At 41.0% G+C, this 21,574-nt stretch overlaps 1 protein-coding gene across 1 annotated transcript; it reads left to right on the forward strand.

Annotated features, from left to right (window-relative positions):
• The first annotated feature begins 636 nt into the window (after nt 1-636).
• On the forward strand, nt 637-5,937 carry PPP1R3C (protein phosphatase 1 regulatory subunit 3C). Its single transcript, XM_020964172.1, has 2 exons — nt 637-791; nt 3,532-5,937. The coding sequence occupies exons 1-2, from the start codon at nt 778-780 to the stop codon at nt 4,469-4,471; spliced, it is 954 nt and encodes a 317-aa protein (XP_020819831.1). The 5' UTR covers nt 637-777; the 3' UTR covers nt 4,472-5,937.
• The last annotated feature ends 15,637 nt before the right edge of the window (nt 5,938-21,574 follow it).

The raw sequence follows: 21,574 nt of genomic DNA on the forward strand, positions 1-21,574 counted from the left end.
ACACCAGACGGCCAAAGGGTACCAGTAACACACACAAAGTGGTTAAAAATCCTTCATTTTATAAGTGGGGAAACTGAGGCCAGGAGGTGACGAACCAACTCATACAAGCAGGCCGTGCAGACAGATGTAAATTCGGACTAATTCCTCCATCCCGAGTTCTTTCCACTACACCCCAAATAGTAACGAGGGCACTGGAGAAAGGGCACTTTATGAAATGTCCGGACCTCACCCCGGCAGGCAGCTATTCGTGGTCTGAAGCTTCTTAGTTTAGATTCACGCTGTCACTCACGCTCCCAGACTCACACACAGAAATCACAGTGAGCGCAGGGTTTCCATTACGAGCTGCGCTCCAGCTGGCCTCGCACCCCCAGTAACGCGGCTGTGGTGGGCTGAACTCAGCTGGTCGAATCGCGATGGAGCTGGCCAGTCCTCAGCCGGCCCGGGCCACGCGCCCCTCCCTCTCCTCCTGGCTTGCTCCTCCTCCTCCCAGCAGTCCAGCCCTCCTGAGCCAGGCGGATCACGTTCTCCCGGCTAGGGTTGGGTCTCGGAGTTGGGCCCTGATTGCTTGGCTGGAGGCGGAGCCGGCCGGGGATTGGCCGAGGCTTGGCTTTCACGTGAAACCCCGGTGCCTCGAAGACAGATAAGCCGCCGCTTCCCGCAGCGCTCGGCGCTAGTCTGCTCTGAGTGTGTGCGGAGGAGGTTGGCTGACCCAGAAACCCTGGGCGGGGGAGAAAGTCCTGCTGGCTCTTGAAGCTCCTGTGGCTGACTTAGTACCCGATGAGTTGCACCAGGTAAGCCGCCTGCTCGCTTTGCAAGGGCCAAAGCGGAGATGAGGGTTTGGGGTGGGGTGGGATGTAGAGCAAACTGGGGAGAACAGATGGGAGACTTGTGGTTTAGGGATGTGAAACCACTAAGAGAGCTGAATATGTGTGTGTATACATACATGTACGCACATGCGTATATACACATGTGTATACATATATACACGCAGGTATACATATGTAGGTATATACGTGTGTATGTATATCTATCTATATTAACATATATGCACACACACATACATATATTACATTTTTACATCTGGCTTCCTGGAGATCAGCAGGGTTTTAGGATGCTGTCTCATGTCGTCGTTCCCCCCCCCCCCCCAAGTCTTCTTTTGCTTTCCGGCTCATCTTGACTCCAGGTCTACTGCATCCAAGCTGTAGACTTCTGTTAGCAGGCGTGCGTTTTGATTTCAGATTCCTCCCTTTCTTGCAACTTCTCCCTTCCCACAACCTCCAAAACAAAAATGTAGCCTACGACAACTTTGCTTAACTTTATACCTTGGAGGAGAAAAAAAAGAGCTTGGCCCCGTTTTGGGAGATGATGCCTTAAAAAGTCAGTTAACTGTATTCGAAATAGCTTTTCTCTCTCGGTTAAAGCTTAACCCAGTGTGCTTCGGCAGTCAGAGCTGGGGCCCTCCAAATCTGAGTAAACTATTGTTTTTTAACTCTTGGAAATAATCTAGAATGGGGATTGGGAGAGGGATGTGTGTGACAAGACAGAGCGCTAAAGCTGCCACATAGATGCATTAAGAGGAAAAAAAGCTGAGTAACCATGCCAAAGATGACTTGGCAAAAGGTTTCTTTAAAAATTCAGACTTTGCTGTGAGGAGTCTCAGTTCTTGGGACAGGAGGCCACAAATGAGATCTTAGCTTATTTTTGGCCCTCTATATCTACTTGTCTGCCACCTTTACAAATAGCAACACTTATACCCTAGAATTAGAATGTGATGTCTTAAGGCTCATCTAGGGACCCCTGCCCCACCCCTCCCCCGGCAATGAGATGATGGAGACCAGAGAGGCAACTAAAAAATGATGGTTACTTGGCAGTAGTAAAGAATATTCATTGCACTTGTTTTATTAACTTCAGGTGAAGAAATAGCCTTGGAGTCAGGATGATGTGGGTTCAAGTCACCTCTGATACATTGGCTATGTGGCATTGATAGTTTTTTCCTCAAGGGTTCCCTGCATTCATGAAATCACAAGTCCAGGCCTCCTAAGCTTCCTCCTACCCTCTAAAACTTTAGCTACTGATCCAAGCAATAGTCGCTTAACAAAACTTGATTGGTAAATTCAGCACATGATATAAATGCTATCATTTACAAGACTAGGGGTGGAGAAAAAAAATTAATGATTTCTTGTGATTCATCCAACAAGCATTTAGCACCTACTGTGTGCAATACTCTGCCAGGTGCTGCTTGGGCTAGACACCAAATTTAGGCTACTAGTAATATGTGAAAGTGACTAAAGAGCTGAAAAAAAGAAGGGGGAGGGAGAGGAGGAGGGAGCTTGCAGGAGGTCAGTGATTTCCAGTACAGCTAGTGTGGGAGCCTTCAAAACTCTTCATGAGATTTGGTAGCATGTTTTTCAGCTTGATGATAGGGCAGATTCTCAATTATTTGTGGGAAATAGAGAAAGAATGTACAATAAAACATACAGATACTCTTCAAACCTCATTTATATAACAATTGCAAGCTCCCTCATAAACTTATAACAGAGCCCTCAGTATGGTTTTCTGTCCTTGCCTTGCACCTTACTTAAGATCTAATCAAACAGAGGAATGTCTAGAAGGTAAACAGCAAGGAGCAATAAACCAAGATGACTTTATTAAGTGTCTTACTCTGGGTCATGTATACTGCTGGGGGACAGAGACCAAAACAAAAACGGTTTGGGTAATTCAGAATGTGGTGAGTGGCTCCCTAAAAGAGACAATTGTAGATTGTAAGAGGAAGAAGGGGCCTTAGGGATCATTTAGGCTAACCCTCTGGTTTTGCAGAGGAAACTGAGGTCTGGAGAAAGGAAATGACAACTTAAATCATTCAGGTACCTTTCTGGGTCCGGGACCCAGATCATATGATTCCTGCTGTGGTCCCTAATAGTAATTGGATAGCCTGTATCATCCTCTCTCATCCTCCCCTCCCCCACTGAATCTGGACCTATGATTTCACTGGTGTAGGAAACTTGCCACCAATGGCAATCAGAAACTTTTCTGTAACTTAGAATCTCAGTTGACTGAAGCACTAAGAGGTTAGATGATTTTTCATTGATTACAAAAAATAGCATATATCTGACTGGGCTCATTCATTTTTCATGTATGTGTTATTTCCCTTTGTGGACTGTGACAGGTGGGGAACCTGGGGCCTTGAGACCACATGTGACCCTTGAGGGCTTCACTCGAGGACCTAAAGGGCCATATATGTGGCCTTGAGGCCCCAGGTTCCCCATCCCAGGACTGTGAACTACTTGAGGGCAGGAACTTGTACATTTTTGTCTTTGTAGCCCCAGCTCCTAGTAGACTGCCTGACAAGACCCTTAATAGATATTTATTGATTGACTTTAGCTCTTCCTGAGCCCAAGGCTGCATCCCTGTCCACTATGCCACCCCTTTCAGTTATACAGATAACAAGTATGTATTTGAGACTGGGAAGGGAAGATTCTTAGAAGGGTAGCAAACAAAAGAAATAATTCCATTTCCTTTCTTTCATTTCAGAATGATTCAGGTTTTAGATCCCAGGCCTCTGACAAGTTCAGTCATGCCAGTGGATGTGGCCATGAGAATCTGCCTTGCTCATTCACCACCTCTGAAGAGTTTCCTGGACCCTTACGATGAATTCCAGCGAAGAAATTTTATTAACAGGTTAAAACCTCTTAAACCATGTCTCAATATCAAGCAGGAAGCAAAAACACAAAATGACTGGAAGCGTTCTCCCAGCCGGACCAAGAAAAGAGTTGTGTTTGCAGACTCCAAGGGCCTGTCTCTCACTGCAATCCATGTCTTCTCGGAATTCCAAGAGGAGCCTGTGTGGGATCTTCAGTTCGACTTGTTGGACCTGGGAGACATCACAGCCGGCCTCAAGCTTCATGAAGAGAAAAACTTGATTTTAGATTTCCCTCAACCATCAACTGACTACTTGAGTTTCCGGAACCATCTTCAGAAGAACTTGGTCTGCCTGGAGAACTGTTCTCTGCAAGAGAGAATTTTGACGGGAACAGTGAAAGTAAAAAATGTGAATTTTGAGAAGAAAGTCCAGGTCCGCATCACCTTTGACACATGGAAGACCTATACTGATGTGGACTGTACCTATATGAAAAATGTCTATGGAGGCTCTGATACTGACACATTTTCCTTTTCTATTGACTTGCCTCTTGTCATTCCAACTCAGGAGAAAATTGAGTTCTGCATTTCCTATAACAGCAGCGGACAGGTATTCTGGGATAATAATGATGGTCAGAATTACAAAATTGTCCACGTGCAGTTTAAGCCAGATGGGGTGCAGACGCAGACAGCCTCCCAGGACTGTACATTCCGCCAGACACCAAATAAAGCCGAACTTGATTCACCGCTCTTTGGAAGCCCGAGGCTAGCTAGTGAGCTCTTTCCTGAATGGCAGAGCTGGGGGAGAATGGAAAACTTGGCCTCATATAGATGAATTGAGTTGCCAAGCTACCACATTTGGCTAGCTATGCTAATCATAGGAAGCTTTGGCTGTGGTCCTTTGATAGGTTTGGGTGTTTGATACCCTAACTAGAAAGCAAATGACCCTCAATTTGGTGCTCAAGTTGGAAGGGATTATTTGGAAGACAATGGTCCATTAAGCCTCAGTTCTGTGTTATAAATAATGTGTGTATATATAATATTTTTATCCATGCACTTTCTTGATCACTAGCTTTTATCTTGGGCAAGAAAGCTATGAGGAAGTATACACGATGGAGACAGGAAGCTGTGTTAATGGTGTGAGGTATGTCTGAAGAGGGTTCACAAGATGGAGTTCATGTACTGTGATGAGTTGGGAGAAAGATATATTTGTATGTTGATGAAGAAATGTAAGCTTACTGTGTGATATTTGGGTAGGTTATATAATCCTCTTCTGGAAGATTAATACACAGAAGGGGAAGATGCCCTGTAAATATGCTTGAGAAAAGGGGCATGCTCTCATGGAGCTGCATCTAACGTTATGGGACACCAATGTGGCTGAAAAAGTGAGTGAAAGCTCTAGAGCATAGCTGTCAATTAAGCCATTTCTCAGAACAGAAAGGATGGCCTAATCCAAAACAATGACTTGTGGAAAGTTTAAATAAATCAAGATTTGTAATCCTGCTGTTTTAAGTAGGAGAGGTGACCTCATTTGTAATGGCCGCCATGTTGGTGTTCTTCGTTGTAGATGGCTAATACTAAACCTTGCCATTTCCTATTAACGCCCACTTAGACTCTCTTACACAAGTAGAACCCCAATACCTTGTAAGTGCCTTAATCAGTACTTTAGTTGCTTAACCCAAATATTCAAATGACCATTTACTAAGTCCTGAATGTTTGTATGCTTTAGAAGTCTGCCCTGCAGACTGTTTGCTTTGCAGTACTGACTGTCTTTGATATTGGTGTCTGTGTATATAACTAGCATCCTTCATATTGAAGGTGACTTATCTTTCAGCTGTACTTTGAATGTGATCTTTGAAAAGAGGAGTCTCTATAAGAATCCAGCACCTTAAAACACATGCGATTAGGGACCTCTCTTGCCCTGTTTCTTTAAGCAGAAATATTTCTCTTCTGTTTTATAGATGTGAGAATTGTCTCGGTCATACTGTAATACTTGTTCTCTGGTGTATATAAATCCATTCTGTAAAATAGATATCAACTGAGTGTACACTAGTCCTTTGTGTTGGTAAAGTAGCGTGATGTACATATCTTTCAAGTAATAAGAGTGAACCACTTGGTCACTTTTAAGGAACATATTTGGCCATGCTGACAAAATACTAATTTGGAATACTTTTGCAGTGAAGTTATTTGAGGTTTGCTAGCACTGAAAACTTTTCTACTGTCAATATTTCAGTCTACTGTAGCTATTTTATGTGAGCTTGTCACTTTAAGAATAAATTGTTTAATAAAAGAACAGATTCATTTTTTCTTTTTCACTCCTTCCTACACCATTTATAGCCGCAAATGTAAAATCGGTTTCATGGGATCTGTTACACTTAATTAAGAGAAGATAAAAGGTTGAGATCCAGTACGTGTTCACAATTTTGCCATCCTATGATGAAATGTGTTCCCCATCACTTTCAGATCTTCACCACCTCCTCGCCCTAAGAGTTCAGGCTTGAGTGTGTCTCCCAATTTCTGGTCAGGTATTCAAGAAGCATTTCAGCACCAACCGTGTGCCAGACATGGTGCTGGGGAACAAAGAAAAATAGTTTCTGCCCTCAAAAGATTTGATGTTTTATGGGCGTGGGGAATGTGCAGAAAAGTAAATGCCAGATACAAAGTGATTTCGGGAGTCGGGATGTTGGGTGGGAAGCGAGGGAGTGGCATAGGTTTCTTTACAACTTAAAATTGGAAAGGGAAGCGGGAGGCTTGGCTCTCCTGTTGACATCCAAGATTACCCTGTGTGTGGAGTTTAGGGGAAGAAAACTTGTGGTATCAGTGAATGGTAAGGCAGGATGAGCAGAGCAGACTGAGGAGTGAAAAGCATCAGTGCATCAGAAAAAGCCGGTGTCAGAAAACTTGCTGGAATATCTGATGCTAATGAAAATTCTAGCAAGTCCAGGCACTTGTGGAAGAACATATACACATATGAGAGGAAAAGATTCTATTTTCTGCAAAAGCCAAAATAACCAAGATGCTTGTTAAAGAATGGGAGTGATCTTGGCTTATTCTGCCTGGGACCAATCTCTGTGGAGTGTCTATTCCAGCTCACCCTTCTGTATGCCAGTCTGTTTCCCTGACGTGCAGACGTGTGGCCAGCTCATCTCTGCCTCCTGGGTGACGCCAGGGTTTTTTTGTTTTTTCCTCATACTGCATGTGATCAAGAGAGGTGGATAGAGGCCTTGACTAAAAGCCAAGAAACACAAATGTGAATTGGGGCAGTGTGGTAGAAAGAGCCCTGAATTTGGACTTGAAGGACCAGGCTTAAATCCTAGCTATGATCCTCTTTCTAGCTGCACGACTTTGGGCCAGTCACTGGACTCCTTTGGGCTTCACTTTCTTCATCTATAAAACCGAGGAGGTTAGATTAGATGATCTCTGAGGTTTAGAAGTCTTACTGCCTGAAATTTAAGCTCTGTTCATTAATCTTGTACAGTAAGATCTTGTACTGTTAGGTTTACTTCTGGGATTAGTTTGTGGTTTGGATTTTGTTTCCAGTTTTTCCAATGAGAATATCAGCTCTTGAGAACAAAAAAGAGAAGTCTTGCTTTTCTGTCTGTATCACTATCACATAGACCTTGATAAATGCTCTTTTATTCATTTGTTTTTTCTCAGTTGTTCATTGAAACAAAATGTTTGATCTGGTCATTCCAGGAAGAACTCTATTTTGTTTGCAGAAATTATTACCCTTTCCAATTTCAAGCAAAACTAGGTGTCTGGGGGTGGGTGGGGTACTTTGTGTGGTTGGTGAGCTACTGGGCTCTGCTGACTTTCACCTGAATGCTCAGAAGTGGAAGGTGAGTCCAGGTTCTTCTAGAGCTTAGATCTAGATCCTTACCCTTAGCTCCTATCTCCCTGAATGTCTGAGTTGAAAGGGCCATATAGTCTGACCCATACATGAACAATATGGCTTTCTACAGTATCTTGTGGTAAAATGGTGAGAGCGCTGCCTCTGACATCAGAGGCCCTGTGTTCAGATTCCACCTCTGAAGCTAACAACTTCTGCAACCTTGAATAAGTCAGTTATCCTCTTTGGGCCTACAAAATAAGAAGGTTGGACTAGATGGCCTTGGTAGCCCCTTCTCACTGTGGATCTATGAGCCTGTGATTCTCAACAACTTCAATTTTAAGACCAACAGCTAGGTGGTACCTGATCTCTCTGGAGGTAGTCCATTCCACTCTTAGATTGCTCTAGTTGTGTTGGGCCTCAAGTCAGGAAGTATTATCTTCTTGAGTTCAAATCTGACCTCAGACAATGACTAGCTGTGTGACCCTGGGCAAGTCACTTAAGCCTATTTGCCTCAGTTTCTTCATCAAAATGACCTGGAGAGGAAAATGGTGAACCACTCCAGTATCTTTGCCAGGAAAACCCCAAATGAAGTCACGAAGAATCAGACATGATTGAATCAATTGAACAACAGCAATTGTTAAGTTTTGCCTTAAGTCTAGCCTAAATCTGCCTCTGTCTATGTACATCAGTGCTTCTGGTTCTGTTCTCTGGGTCGATGTAGAACAGTCTTTCAGAAACTTGAAGATGCTGTCTTGCTGTTCCCTCTTTCCCAGCTCTTCTTTTCTTCATGCTAACTGCTTCTAGTTTCTTGGGTCAATCTTCGTCCAGCAGCTCTTGGTCTCGATCTTTTCAAGCTTGCTAGTTAGTTGTCCCCTTCTGAATGTGCCTCGGATGCCACATACAATTTTTTTTTTTGTTTTCTGGTAATAGATGACCATCAGGGTCTGCTCTTCCATGCATAAGGTCAACCCTCCCCCGGCATGCTAGCCCTTTCCTTTCCCTGTTGCTAGGTAACTGGCACATTCAGGTAGCTGGATGCTTGGTGAATTCTCCCAGCGTGGTTGTGCGTCATGATCCCTTGGGAGCTTGCTATTCCTAGTCTAGGATGTCATCTGACCATTGTTGTTCTTCCCTTCCACAGTAACCCCATCATTACCCCAGACTTTTAGGCAGTGAGTATTTGAATAAATAAAAGCCTGCTTTACTTAGAGGATCATAGATCTAGAGCCCTGGAGGTCATCGAGATCAATGACCTTTTCATTTAACAGATAAGGAAGGAAACAGAGACCCCCACAGGCTGAATGATTCATCCAAGGTTACATGAGTAGTAAATAGCTAAGCTGGGATTTGAACTCGAGTGCTTGGCCTCCCACTTCAGTATTCTTCCCCCTGGCCCGTGCTGATTCTAGATGCTAAAAGTTCTTCTAAGTCATGCAAAGGGACTCATGTTAGGCGTCTCACTTGTTTGGGCAGTGGTAGTCCCCAAATAAGGGATCATTTTTAGGTTCTAAATTAGAAATTCTAAACCAGTGTAAGAGACTACAGGAAACCAGATACAGCTTGGCCTAAAGGATGTACTTGCTTCTGGAGAAGAGAATATTCAGGGAGGACATGAGAGCTATCCTCAAGTATTTGAAGTGCTGTCATGGGGAGGAAGGGTCAGGCTATTCTATTTAGCCGTAGAGGGGCAGAACCGGATGCAAAACGTGGAAACTGCAAAAGGGTAAATGTCATCTTGTTATGAGAATAAGCTTCCTATCAGTTTGATCTCAGAAAAAGAGGAAGTGGAGTGACCTGCCTCTTTGGAGGGGTTGGATTGCTTGTGGTTGGGATGTGCTCAAACTGGCTTAGTGAGACTCTACTGTTACATTTTCAGTGTAAGTTTTTTTTTTGTTTTGTTTCAGTTTGTTTTTTAGGCAATTGGGGTTAAGTGACTTGCCCGGGGTCACACAGCTAGTAAGTGTCAAGTGTTTGGTCTGAGGTTGGATTTGAACGCAGGTCCTCCTGACTTCAGGGCCGGTGCTCTATCTACTGCGCCACCTAGCTGCCCCTCTACATCTTGGAAATCAGCAAAAACACCATAAATCAGGGCTTGATTTGTTTTGTTGATTGTCTAGACTCAAGAAAGTAATGGAGAGAATAATAATGCAGATTGAATTTAAAAGCGTTAGTGAGTGTGTTTAATTTTTCAGAGTAGTTTGTTAAACACCATCACACCGTGGCTTGTAGGGCATGTTATGGTGGAGATTTCTTTGTATGGAGCTGATGAAGTCCCTTCCAGCTCTCAGATTCTGGTATATATTACAGCGGGATAGCAGGATGACTGGGCTGGGGGCCCGCATGACTGAATATGAGGAAAGCAGATAGTGATGGAGTCCCAGGTCCTTCCTGCTGGTAAAGATAGATGGGGTGGGTGAAGTCAATCAAGGTATCCCTCCCTCCCTCCTTCCTCTCTGTGTTTAGTAGAATGTAAACTCTGAGAGTTGGAACTCTTTCCTTTTTGTCTTTGTTTCCCTAGCTCTTAGTATAGTGCCTGGGGCATGAGAGCTACATACTTAATGTTCATAGAATCGAAAGGAATTGTTGATTTAACTAAGGTCATAATTGAAGAAGGAAACTTTAGATGTTTGACTTTTTCTTTTTTTTTGACCCCAGATTTTACTTTATTTCCCCAAGTGCATGCCAACAACTGTTAAACTTTAAACTAGGTAAGTATAGTGTATGGCATATAACAAATGCTTGAGTGTCTGCCTCACCTTATTCTGCCCCCCCTTCAGATCCTCCCCAGAAATTCGGTATACCTTGCTCATATGTGTGTTTATGCATGTATCTATCCACATATATGTACACACATATACATGGATAAATAGATGCATGTAATGTATATCTACCCACATGCATACACACATGATGTGTGTGCATATACGTATATGTACACACATGTATATATTCATATACACATATATAAAATATATGTATACACACATGCTTCTTTCCAGTTAAAAAAAAACTACACAAAGACTTTTTGAGACACCCTGTATATGTGTAGAAAAGGATTTCTTTATCTAAATGCATGTTAGCCTCATCCCCACTTCCCACAAGAGCAGCCTGGGAAGCAATTTCTCTAAGATTCACGTCTTTGAAATAAAACATGGCCAGTCCCTAAGCAGCTAAACTAATGGTTGGCCAGCTTGACTTAAGTAGTGTTTGGATTTTTGCTTGGATCTCTATTGGTTTTTGCACCTCCATCACAGCTCATACATATATCTCCTTTTCTTGTTCTGTGGGGTCTCAAGAATAGGCTGGGATTCCTGGGTTTTCGGATACCACCACTGAAAACAGCTTTTGTCCAGACCTGGTATGCTGGCTTTTCCTCTTCTCCCAGAGTCCTTTCTTGTTGTCTCCCTCTGATTGAGTTATTAGAAGCTACCTCACTTAGTCTCATGGGAAATGGAGTCCTGGGAAATTTTTTCTAGTGAGTATAACTCTTGGGGTCCATGAATTTTGAGAAATATAGTCCATTACTGAGGTACATAACCTTATGGGGAATGTAGTACTCTCTCTCTGTTGTCTCCTGTTATTTTTATTCATTTAATTTCAATAAACATGAAATTATCTCAAATATAGCATAGATGGATAGACTGATTGATGATTGACTAAATGAAAGAATTTCCTAGTCTTGGAGCTTTCCCCTTTGATTGTACTTTGGGCCACAACTACCATAACCAAAATCATTGACCTTCATATGTCCATAAGTCTTAGTAAATGCCTTAATAAAGAGGAGTTCTATATCCATCCCCTCAAACCACATTTATTCATGTAATCTTCCTCCCTGTAATCTTCCTCCCTATAATCTAAAGTATGAAGAGGAAATAGAAGATTTGTTTCTGTTTACATAACTTCTGGTAGGCTACAATTTTTTTTTAGTATTTGGAATTCTGAGCCTCTGAAGACTTGATAAGTAGCAGTGGAAAAAATGTGAACTGTTTGTGGGTGCACATAGTTTTCAAAACACAATTCGACTACAATGGTCCCCAGCCACCATCTCCTAAACTACTCCTTTACTGACGCAGACTCTCTGGACTTCATCTTGATACCCCTTAGCATAATACCTTTCTAGAATAGTAAGTTTGTTGATTTCTACACTTAGTATAAAATCTGTGGAAAATACAGAATTAAATATAGTTGCAAAGTCAAGGAATACTTTTTAGCGTTTGATGCATATTATGAAATCTGGAAGTATTTATCCATTTGCATTATCTGGAGAGATTTTATTTACCATTCCTGTTGTTTTTGGGAAAAGCTCTGCCCACAGAGCTTTCAAAAAAGAATGATGTGTTTTTGTAGGAGTTGGCATGGAAAGACACTGTTTTGCTAAATTTTAGCATGTGGTTTTGAATTCTTGACAAAGGTACCTCTGAAGTCTATTTTCTTTCTCTCTCTCTCTCTCTTCTCTCTCTCTCTCTCTCTCTCTCTCTCTCTCTCTCTCTCTCTAAGTTCAGATTGAGTCAAGGTTTAAGATAGAACATTTCTTTGGGACATTGTTGTTACCTGAAAGGAATTGTGATGCCCCTCCCCCTTCTATTCTTTAGAAATGAGAATAAAAACTTTTCCTTCCTCTGGAAAAAGTTTGGACAAGTTACTAGGTTTGGGGCCAGCTCTTACACTAGGAGTTTTATTATTTTAATTAATAAATTTTTTTTAGCATTTGTTTTTTAAAATTTTGAGTTCTAAATTTTCTCTCTCCCTGCAGCCCCTCCCTCATCTGTTGGGAAGGCAAGCAATACGATACCTATTATACATGTGAAAAAATGCAAAACATATTTTCATATTAGCCATGTTACAAAAAAAAAATCAAGACAGATAAGTAAAGTGAAAAAAATATGCTTCAATCTGTACTCAGAGTTCATCAGTTCTCTCTCCTGAGATGGATAGCATTTTTCATCATTACTCCTTTGGAATTGTCTTGGATCATTGTATTCATTGGAGTAGCTAAGTCTTTCACCATTGATCATTGTTACAATATTGCTGTTACTGTGTGCAATGTTTTCCTGGTTCTGCTAATTTCACTTTGTTCATATAAATCTTCCCAGTTTTTTTCTGAAGCCCTCCCCCTCATCATTTCTTATGTCACAATAATATTCCATCACAATCATATGCCACAACTTGTTCGGCCATTCCCCACTTGATGGGCATCCCTTCAATTTCCAATTCTTTGCTACTACAAAAAGAGTTGCTTTAAAAATTTTTGTACATATAAATCCTTTCCTTTTTTCTTCTATCTCTTTAAATACAGACCTACTAGTGGTGTTGCTGGCTCAAAGGGTATGCACAATTTTATAGCTCTGTGGGTATAGTTTCAAGTTGTTCTCCAGAATGATTGCATCAGTTGACAATGCCATCAATGCCCTATTTTTCCACGTCCCATCCAACATTTATTATTTTCCTTCTTTATCATGTTAGTCAATCTGATAGGTGTAAGGTGGTATCTCAGAGTACTTTTAATTTGTGTTTTTCTAATTATTAGTGATTTAGAGCATTTTTTTTCATATAACTATAGCTGCTTTGATTTCTTCTTCTGAAAACTGTTGTTGTTTGTCCTTCATTCTCAAAGAGGACCATGACATCTGGAAGGTGATATTGTGACTTGCAAGTGAGTTGGATTTAAGTGAGGCAGGGCTATGCAAAATCACTAGCCTCACTCTCTCCCCCTGAGCCATCTGGGTTCAGTAGCAAGATATAGATCAGGACTACAGGAGATGACCCCGGATGCAGTAGAAGACCTTGGCCTTTAAAAGCTAAAGTCTTTCCCAGGTCTCACTTTGTCTGAGGCAATGCCCATTCAGTGATTAAGACTAGGTAAGAAATGAGGCAAAAAATGGCCTCTTTTACCTAGTTAAAAAAAAAAGGTCTAGAAGTCTGGAAAAAGTCTCCCAGTCTGGAAGGGGAAGACCGTCAGGGTTTCTGGCCAAACAGAAGAAATTGCTATTTACATCCTAGAACTCTTAACTCTCTCCTATTAGAAGTTATATTGGTTCTTTTTTTTGGGGGGGGGGCTTACTTATAACATATTATGACTCCTTGCATCCATTTCTTCTCCCTCCAAAGCATCCTTGTCACCTCTACCAGAAGAATTTCCTTTATGTATAGAATGGGTCATGTCACTCCTGTCCTTAAAACACTTTAATGGTTCCATAATATCCATCAATTGATTAATTAATAAGCATTTATGGGGGATATAAAGACAAAAGTGAACTAATCCTTGAATTTCAAGGAGCTTACACAGTAGCCAGGGGAAATGACACATACATATACAAACAAACACAGAATATATTGGAAACAAATTCAAAATAATTTTGGAAGAGCGGGCACCAGAACTAGCAGCTGGAGGAATGAAGGAAGGCTTCCTGTAGAAGGTGCTGGTTAAGCCTGAGTCTTGAAAGAAGCCAGGGCTTCAAGAGGCAGAGGTAGGGGCAGCTAGGTGGTGCAGTGGATAGAGCTCTGGCCTTGGAGTCAGGAGGCCCTGAGTTCAAATCCAGCCTCAGACACTTGACACTTACTAGCTGTATGACTTTGGGCAAGTCACTTAACCCTGATTGCCTCACCAAAAAAAAAAAAAAGAGGCAGAGGTTAAGGAAGGAGTGCATTCCAAGTATGGGGGATAGCCAGTGCCAAGGTACAGAGATGAGAGATGGAACAATTTGCATGGGGAATGCCAAGTAGGCTGGTAGGGCTGAATTGTACAGTGTGTGGAGAATAATGCCAACAGACTTGGAAAGGTGGAAACGGGGTAAGGTTGTGAAGAACTTCAAATGCCTGATAGAGAAGTTTATATGTACTGAATGAAGTTCAGACTTCCTCACAAGGCATTCAGAGCCCTCCACAATCCAGTGCCATGCTAGTTTTCAAGCTTTATTGTGTATTATTCCCCTTCATGCTCTGTATGCTCCAGCCAAACTGTGTATTCACTCTTTCCCATGTAGCTTTATACCTTTGCACTTTTGTTCATGGTGAAAGGGAATGGAATGCCTTTCCCACACCTGCCCCTTAGATGCCTTCCAATCCTCTGAAACCCAGCACAAATGCCTGAAAGCTTCCCTTAATCCCACCCTCTGTTGCAATGACTCCCTTAGTTATCAGGTAACACTTTGCGTGTCCCTCTCCCCTTGGATACATTTCCCTTAGCATGCATTATTTTGTGCAATTGTTTTTGTAACTGTCTAGTTCCCTACTTGATCCCACAAGGATAGCAGGGACTCTGTCTCATCTAAACTTTGCCTCTGCCTCCCTCCCAACCCATGCCTCATAAATACCCTGAGGTGGGCACATAATGTTTAGCCTCTTTGATTTAAATGTGTTCAATATCACATCAAAATGATTATAATGATTTTGTTGTTTTGGTCTCTAGTAGAAAGGGAGTTCAGTGAAAAAAAAAAACCAAACCAAAACCCAACCCAAATCAGAGGATAGAGATATTTGCCAAAAAGATTTTCTCTCCCTTATCCCACTGATTGTTGTGTGCTAAAAAAACTGAGTCAGCTAGCTTCTCACAGATACTCAGCAAATCTCAATACTCGGGAAAACCACCGGCCTACTTCTGTCAGTCAGTCAGTAAATAAACTTCTATTAAGCACCTACCATATGCCAGGAGCTGTGCTAATCAAGGGAATGTGAAGAAAGGCAAAAGACAATCCTAGTTCTCAAGGAACTCACAGGCTGATGGGGGAGACAACATGTGAACTACTATGCACAAACCAGCTATGGACAGGATACATTGGAGAAAATTAACAGAGGGAAGGCACTAGAGTTAAGAGGGATCGAGAAAGGCTTCCTGTAGAAAGTAGGATTTTAGCTTAAGACTTAAGGAAAGCCAGTGAATCCAGGAAGCCTAGTTAAGGAGGGAGAGCATTCTAGTCATGGGTGACAGGGAAAATGCCCAGAGTTTGAAGATACAGTGTCTTGTTTGGGAAACGGCAAAGATGCTCGTATTTCTGGTCCAAGAGTACATGGGGGGTGGGGTGGGGTGGGATAAGGGGGGCAGGGGTATAAGGTATAAGAAAACTGGAAAGGTGGGGGCCAGGTTACTTGAAGTAGCAAGGTTCCCTGATGGAGAGACAGGTGGTAGCATGTGTCAGGGACGCCTAACCACTACCACCATACCACTTAACCTCAAACCCCCATGGGGAGAGCTCACGTCCTTGTACCCTTGGAAATAGCAGTACCCCTCCCCCTCATCCCAGACCACTAGCCCTACTTCCAGGCTGGATCCATAGCCATCACTTAAGGGAACAATCACCACCTTTCTTGTCACCATTGCCAACTACTGGTCAGCTGCTACCAATGAGCAGGTAAGCCCTAGAGCCCTGAGAATGGCCATGGCTCCCAAACCACTGGTCATGCTTCTAACCAAGACCCCAAAACCATCATCCCAGGAAGCAACTCCCATTGAGCTAAAACATGGCAACTGCTTCTGTGGGTACTGTAGCCACAGCTACTGAAGACCCAGAAAAGGAAAGTTGTAGCCACCAAAGTCCTTGGTGCTTTTAAATAGTTCAATATCAGAAACTGATATGATATAATCGATAGAAATGAAGTTAAAGGAAGTACATTACCTTAGGTTTTGCTGCGTACCCTAAGAACCATGGGACTTTTCCATCTCACTTGGAGCTGAAACTTCTATGTGCAGTGTCTCTCTCATTAGAATGTGAGCTGCTTGACAGCAGGGACTCCTACTTTTCTGTTTCTTTTCCTAGCACGTAGGACAGTGCTTTGTATATTGTGGCTATTCAGTTGTTCATTCATGTCCAACTCTTCATGACCCTGTATGGGGTTTTCTTGACAAAGACACTGGAGTGGTTTGCCATTTCCTTCTCCAGTGTGCTCTGCACACAGTAAATGTTTGATAAATTCTTTTTTATTCATTCATTCATTCAATACTGACTTCAATATAGTGCAAACTGTTCCTTCACCTAAAATATGAACATTCTCATTCATTGCACAGCTGGGAATGAGACACGAGCTGTTCTAAGTACTAGTTCTGTCTGTAATCAGTATTGTGACCCTGGTCAAATTACTTCTCCCCTTGGGGCCTCAACTTGCTCATCTAACAAAATAAGGCTTTGAAATTTTGAGTTATTCATGATACTTCATGCAGTAATTCTCCCTTTGGACCTTACTTCCCACAAAGTAAAAGACAGAAAGGTCCCAAATGTACCAAAATATCCACCATAGCACTTTTTGTGGTATCAAAACTCCTGAAACAGAATGGGTGCCTATTAATTGGAGAGTGGCTGAATATACTGTGGTATGTGAACATAATGGTTTATTGTGGGACTATAAGAATTGATAAATATGAGGAATTCAGAGAAACATGGGAAGACTTGTATGAACTGATATTGAATGGAGTGGCATCAGATATATATATATATATATATATACACACACACACACATATACATACATATATACACATACATATACATACATATATACATATACACATATACATAAATCAAACGTGTGTGTGTGTGTGTGTGTGTGTGTGTGTGTGCTAACTGCAGTGAAAACAAGGCCAAAAGACAGTTGGATTCTGATTAGCAAAGACCAATCTCAGTTTCAGAGAATAGATGATGAAACATACCTCTTTACTTGCAGTAAAAAGGTGGGAGGAATATAGGCAAAGAAGATGAGATGTGCTACCAGATCCAGTCACTGTTTGTCAGTTTTTCTTAAATGTTTTTCTTAGGAAAAGGATTAGGGACAAATGATTGTGGCATTAAAAACAAAAGGCATCAATCAAACTTTTAAAAAAATTTCAGATAATTTTTAAAAATGAAGGGTTTTGACTTAATGTCCCCTCTAGTCCCTTCCCATTCTAACATCATATGATTCCTTACCACAAAATCACACTCAATCATGCCATGTAGGTACCCTAGATTCAGAGTTTGTGTGTAATGTGAATTGCAATGGAATACATTGAAATTCTGAGGCCTTAAAAAATCATTTTGTTCATTTGCAGAAACTAGATCCCTGGTGGAGAGGGGCTGACTGAATGATGTTTACTCAGAGTGGCTGAGTGACTTAACAATAATCCTAGTCAGAAGCTTTAAGGGAATTCATAGGTTAAAAAGAACCCAACCCAAACTCAATGTTTAAAAATAAACACAGGCCCACATAGTCAGGAGCTGGAGGCCTCCAAGGTAAACCAAATGAGAATTAGGCATCTTGCCTGTTAGTACACTTACAATCCATTTATTGCTATACAATAATAATTAATAATGATAATAACAGTTATTATTTATATGGTGCTGTAAGGTTGGCAGAGCACTTCTTTTATGCTTTTGGGATGTCCTATGGATTTGTAGGAGGGAATTTTTGAGTGTGTTACCTTCAGGTTGGGGTCTGATAATCTTGGAAATTATAAAATAGAATGTTAGAACCTTTAGAAATCACCTAGTCCCAACTTCTCATTTTACAGGTGAGGATACTGAGGCCCGGAGATTTGAAAGGACTTGCCCAAGTTCACTTAGTCAGCCAGTGGAAGAACTTGAACTAGAAACCTGGTTTCCAGACTCTTCATCTTATGTTTTCCCCCCTACGTCCCATTACTGGTTTTTTGCCTTGTTGGGAAATCTAGGAGGGTCAGAAAATGGGATGACTGTCAATATGGGTGAGAGTCAGTGCTGCTGATTTTATCAGGCTGATTAACTATTTTAAGCCCCATATTCCTCCAGCCTGTCAATGGCCAAAACAATGCCTTCCCTAATGGTAGATCACCTGTTAGTTAAACGGGAGGTATGTTTACACTCTTCTGAATGTACTCCCCCAAGCAGGCCTCTACAAGGGTTAATCATTAACACTAACCCCTGGCTGGCTCAGAGCATTCCTTTTTATTTTTAGAAACACTTTCAGGAGGCAGGGGAGATAACCTCAATGGATTATCTCTTTGTCTGGGACTCTGGGTTCAGTCTTGCATCAGCTTCTCAATAAGGGACAAATACCTTCCATACATGCTCCCCTTCCTCAGCTACTATTTCAGGGCCCCTTCCCTCCTGCATCCATTTCATAGTCAAGGGCATGCTCTATCTCAGCAAGGGAGAGTCACTCCCAGAATCGTGACAGTTAAAGCTCACTGGCAGAGTCAAAACGATAAGCATTTATTAAGTGCCTTCTCTGTGCTAGGCTCAAGGACAGAAAGATCAAAGAGACAATTCTCACCCTCCAGGAGCTGAGGAAATAACATGTGTGTAAATAGGGATATATAAAATAGATACGATATCATCTTTTGAGGGAGTGCAGTAGCAGATGAGGAGGTCCATGCAGGAGGTACTGCTTGAGTGAAACCTTGAAGGAAACTAGGGATTCCAAGAGGTAGAAATGAGGAGGATCTTTGTTCCAAGCATGGGATACCCTGTGCAAAGGGACTAATTAATTCATCAATTATTTAACAAATAATTATTATGTACTTACTATGTGTCAAGAACCAGGATTAGTACTGGGAATACAATGAAGTGCGCCATCTTACCCCATTCTACTCTGGAATTATTCTAGTTGTTAAGAATTTTTGTCTTTGTATCAGACCTGCATCTATCTCTGCAACTTACACATATCGTTTCTATAGCAGGAGTTCCTAACTGGGGTCTATGAACATGAATGACAAAAATACATTTAAAACATTTAGTTTAATTAATTTAATTTAATGCATTTAAAGTTATCATAGATTGACCCAACCTACTCTTCCAGCTTTGTTCCTCATTATTCCCCCTTTTTACACACTATAGTTCAACTAAACTATATTCTCCTCCTCCTCCTCCTCCTCCTCCTCCTCTTCCTCCTCCTCCTCCTCCTCCTTCTCCTTCTCCTTCTCCTTCTCCTTCTCCTTCTCCTTCTCCTTCTCCTTCTCCTTCTCCTTCTCCTTCTCCTTCTCCTTCTCCTTCTCCTTCTCCTTCTCCTTCTCCTTCTCCTTCTCCTTCTCCTTCTCCTTCTTCTTGTAAGTTCCTTCAAGGCACAGACTAATTTTTACTATGTTAGGATTTACTATGTTAGTCTTAAGGGTTTGGTCATACCCATAATAACCTGTGCTAACCATATTATCTCCAGTGATCACCAGTCATTGAGTCTCAATCACTTAATCCCATTGAGGGAGTGTGGGTATGTTCATACTTTCTATCAGTCCCAAAGGCCTACTTTCTTATACTCTTATCCTGTTCATTGGAGCCTCTGAGATCCATCTTCTACAGAATCACTTATCTTTGCATATCTCCTAGCACTTAGATTTCTAGTTACTGCCCTGTGCAAGGTAGTCACATAATAAAATCTGCTTCATGTTAGATGACTGCTTTCTTTTAGTGTAATGTAAATCTAAACCTCTTTGTAAAATATCCAGGACAGGCTATGTGAATCAACATTTTGGATTGCAATGGATGTTTTTGTCAACTCAGTAAATTAATTCCATATCATAATGGCATTTTTCTAAATCCAATTTTCAGATTGCAGAGACAAGTTAACCAAAAAAATATGGCTGTGCTTTGTGTCAACCCTCAGAAACTGGTCTCTGTGAGCAAATATTTGGGATTTATGTTACCCAAACAAAGTCCCTCCAAGATGCTGGGCACTCAATAAATATTTGTTGATATGACTTAATTTAATTAGTTGTGCTTTTTGGCCCATTATAGCTGATGTTTTAAAAATCATTTCAAGAGAATCCACTGTGCCAATGAATCTTTTAGCTTTTAACTAAATAGGATTTATACTTTTTTAGTTTCATAAATAATAGCAAGGTTACATCTATTAGTGGAAAAACACTAGCCTGACAGGCCAAAGATCTCTGTTCAAGTTGTGGTTCTATTACTCACTGGCACTAATAACACAATTGCTTTCTTGATAGCATTACTAATTTGTAGATTGGGAGAAACTGTGGACCCAACATAGCCGTATTTCAGAAAAAAGCATTGGACAAATTCATTGTATCCTTCTAAACAAAATGAAGATACATGTGCTCAATGACTACAGTCTACTTAAGGAGATTCAGAACCAGTTGAATAATTAGATCCAAAGAGTAGTCATAAACAGGCTAATGCTAATTTAAAGAAAGGGTTCTTAACCTGGGATAAGTGAACTTTAAAAAAAAAGTGTAACTATTTCAATATAATTTGTTTTCTATGCATTCTTAAGTGTTTTATTTTATTCATTTAAAAATGTTATTCTGAAAAGGACTCCATAAATTTCACTGGACTGCCAAAAAGACAATGACTTAAAAAAGGTTAAGAAACTCTTGGTTTAAGGAGACATCTTCAATGGTATGCCTTAGGGACCCAGCTTAAGCTGCTTAACATTTTTAATCAATGATTTGGATGAACAGAGATGACATACTTATAACATTTGCATATGGTACAAAGCTGGGAGAGATTTCTAATGCTGGATGACAATCAGGATCCAAAAAGACTACTTGTAGCAAGCTCAGTTAGATGAAGTTTAACAGAGGTGATTGTTTTTAATTCAATTCAATAAACATTTATCAAGCACCTACTATGTGCCATGCACTGAACTAAATGCTGGAAGTACAAGTAAGAAAAAGAAAGATATTTCCTGACCTTAGGGAACTTACTTACAGTCTAATTAATGGAGGGTGGGGAAGATAACACACAAAAAGAAAGCTGGAAAGGGGTGTGGGGGAGTCACCAAGTGATACTAATTAAAAGGTTTGGACTCTTTGAAGAGTCCAGACCAAGCTGATGGAAAATTCAGAGTAATCTGGAAAGTTTAGTTTTTGTTTTTGTTTTGTACAGGAAAGGGTTTTATTTTTTCTTTAAATTCTTTTGTAAAAATTTATTTCATTAAATATTTCCCAATTGCATGTAAATCATTATAGAAAAATTTGAGTTCCAAATTCTCTCCTTCCTTCCTGCCCCTCCCTCTCTTTGAGACGGCAAGTAATTTGATATTGATTATACATGTGAAGGTGTGCAAAACATATTTCTTTATTAACCACGTGGCCAAGGAAAACACAAAATAAACAAGAAAAATGAAGAAATTTTTTACAAAAAAGTATGCTTCACTCTGTATTCAGGATTCACCAGTTATCTCTCTGAAGGTGGATACCATCTT

Source organism: Phascolarctos cinereus, unplaced genomic scaffold (genome assembly GCF_003287225.1).
Source record: "Phascolarctos cinereus isolate Bilbo 61053 unplaced genomic scaffold, phaCin_HiC Scaffold_3;HRSCAF=262, whole genome shotgun sequence".
NCBI classification, from domain to species: Eukaryota; Metazoa; Chordata; class Mammalia; order Diprotodontia; family Phascolarctidae; genus Phascolarctos; species Phascolarctos cinereus.